General features: G+C 46.5%; 1 protein-coding gene across 1 annotated transcript in view; it reads right to left on the reverse strand.

Annotated features, from left to right (window-relative positions):
* utp20 (UTP20 small subunit processome component) overlaps positions 1 to 2,500 on the reverse strand; it is a 55,794-nt gene that overhangs the window by 26,796 nt on the left and 26,498 nt on the right. Inside the window, exons 34-35 of the mRNA XM_048268243.1 lie at positions 1,134 to 1,187; positions 687 to 839 (exon numbers count right to left, since the gene is read on the reverse strand). Of these exons, the coding sequence (XP_048124200.1) occupies positions 687 to 839; positions 1,134 to 1,187 (207 nt within the window). The remainder of the gene's footprint in view (positions 1 to 686; positions 840 to 1,133; positions 1,188 to 2,500) is intronic.

A 2,500-nucleotide genomic window follows, 5' to 3' on the forward strand; every position in this document is an offset into this window, starting at 1 on the left:
CATCTTTTAGGTTCTATTGGCCAGGGAATGTTGATAAGGTTCTATTGGCCAGGGAATGTTGATATGTTAATATTGGCCAGGGAATGTTGATAAGGTTATATTGGCCAGGGAATGTTACACTCGTGTGCAACGAACAGCCTATCACCATGTATTCAGAAGTAGCAAAAAATTGTCCACTATAGCTGAAAGGCGTTGACAAAAACATTATAAATACGTTCAAAGAACGCCTGACCCTGCGCCTTTTTGAAAGTTTGACAGTAGGCTATAATAACGCTCTATATACAATAAGCAGACAGTAGGCTATAATAACGCTCTATATACAATAAGCAGACACTAGGCTATAATAATGCTCAATATACAATAAGCAGACAGTAGGCTATAATAACGCAGCAGCAAACTTGCTATGTTGGGGGTTTTGTATGCTTAATATCATGGTGGTGTGCTGTGAGATTCTCTCAAAGTAAATAGTGTGTCCTGGCGTCGCAAGAGGAAATCCTTTGGGAAATCCCGCTCCATTAACACACACTCGCAGTTGTGCATCAGTGTTTACATGTCTGTCTTATTCAGCTAAATAATCTTTTTTCCTCCTTCAAATCTGTCTCCCTCTCTCTGACTCTCTCAAAAGTCAGAAAGAAAAACACATCACTTGCACATGCACTTTCTCTCTCTCTCACACACACACACACCTCAAACGAGTGGAAGCAGTTGTGCATGAGTGTGTGCAGGTATCTCATGTCCAGCACACGCATGTCCTGCACACGCCTGGTGGCCTCCTGGAACGCTGTCAGACGCACATCAAAGTAGATTTCATCCAGGTGACGACTGTCAAACGCATTCAACTGTGGGGGGGTAGAGAGAGGGAGAGGGAGAGAGAAAGTGAGGGATAGAGAGAGATAGAGATGGAGAGATAGAGAGGGACAGGGAGAGGGATAGAGAGAGATAGAGAGGGACAGGGAGAGGGATAGAGAGAGATAGAGAGGGACAAGGAGAGGGATAGAGATAGAGAGAGAGAGTAAGGCAGATGGTAACAACAAGGCATCCAATAGGGATGAACATGAACTGCATGTGTGTGTGAATTACCTGAACAGACAAATATGTACAAATGTGTGTGTGTGTGTGTGTGTGTGTGTTACCTGCACAGCCATGTCTGTGATGTATTTGAGCTCCCCATCCAGCTCTGCCAGTGTCTGCAGGGGACATAAACATAATTCATAGAAACATAATTACCGGTAATATAAACATAAATATAATCATAATTAATATAAACATAATCATAAAAAATATGAAATATGAAACATAAATATAAACATAAACATAATAATCATTAATATAAACATAATCCTAAAAACTGAAGAACTACAACTATTACACAGGACAGGACAGTACTGGAACAGTGTGTGTGTGTGACAGGACAGCACTGGAACAGTGTGTGTGTGTGACAGGACAGGGAACAGTGTGTGTGGGTGGGTGACAGGACAGCACTGGAACAGTGTGTGTGTGTGTGTGTGTGTGTGTGTGTGTGTGTGTGTGACAGGACAGGACAGCACTAGAACAGTGTGTGTGTGTGTGTGTGTGTGTGTGTGTGACAGGACAGGACAGCACTGGAACAGTGTGTGTGTGTGACAGGACAGCACTGGAACAGTGTGTGTGTGTGACAGGACAGGGAACAGTGTGTGTGGGTGGGTGACAGGACAGCACTGGAACAGTGTGTGTGTGTGTGTGTATGTGTGTGTGTGACAGGACAGGACAGCACTAGAACAGTGTGTGTGTGTGTGTGTGTGTGACAGGACAGGACAGCACTGGAACAGTGTGTGTGTGTGTGTGTGTGACAGGACAGGACAGTACTGGAACAGTGTGTGTGTGTGTGACAGGACAGGACAGGACAGCACTGGAACAGTGTGTGTGTGTGTGTGTGTGTGTGTGTGTGACAGGACAGGACAGCACTGGAACAGTGTGTGTGTGACAGGACAGGACAGCACTGGAACAGTGTGTGTGTGTGTGTGTGTGTGTGTGTGTGTGTGTGTGTGTGTGACAGGACAGGACAGGACAGGACAGCACTGGAACAGTGTGTGTGTGTGTGTGTGTGTGTGACAGGACAGGACAGCACTGGAACAGTGTGAGTGTGTGTGTGACAGGACAGGACAGGACAGGACAGGAACAGTGTGTGTGTGACAGGACAGGACAGGACAGTACTGGAACAGTGTGTGTGTGTGGTGTGTGTGTGACAGGACAGGACAGGACAGCACTGGAACAGTGTGTGTGTGTGACAGGACAGGGCAGGACAGTACTGGAACAGTGTGTGTGTGTGTGTGACAGGACAGGACAGCACTGGGACAGTGTGTGTGTGTGTGTGTGTGTGTGTGACAGGACAGGACAGTACTGGAACAGTGTGTGTGTGACAGGACAGGACAGGACAGCACTGGAACAGTGTGTGTGTGTGTGTGTGTGGTGTGTGTGTGACAGGACAGGACAGCACTGGAACAGTGTGTGTGTGACAGGA

Source organism: Alosa alosa, chromosome 17 (assembly GCF_017589495.1).
Source record: "Alosa alosa isolate M-15738 ecotype Scorff River chromosome 17, AALO_Geno_1.1, whole genome shotgun sequence".
NCBI classification, from domain to species: Eukaryota; Metazoa; Chordata; class Actinopteri; order Clupeiformes; family Clupeidae; genus Alosa; species Alosa alosa.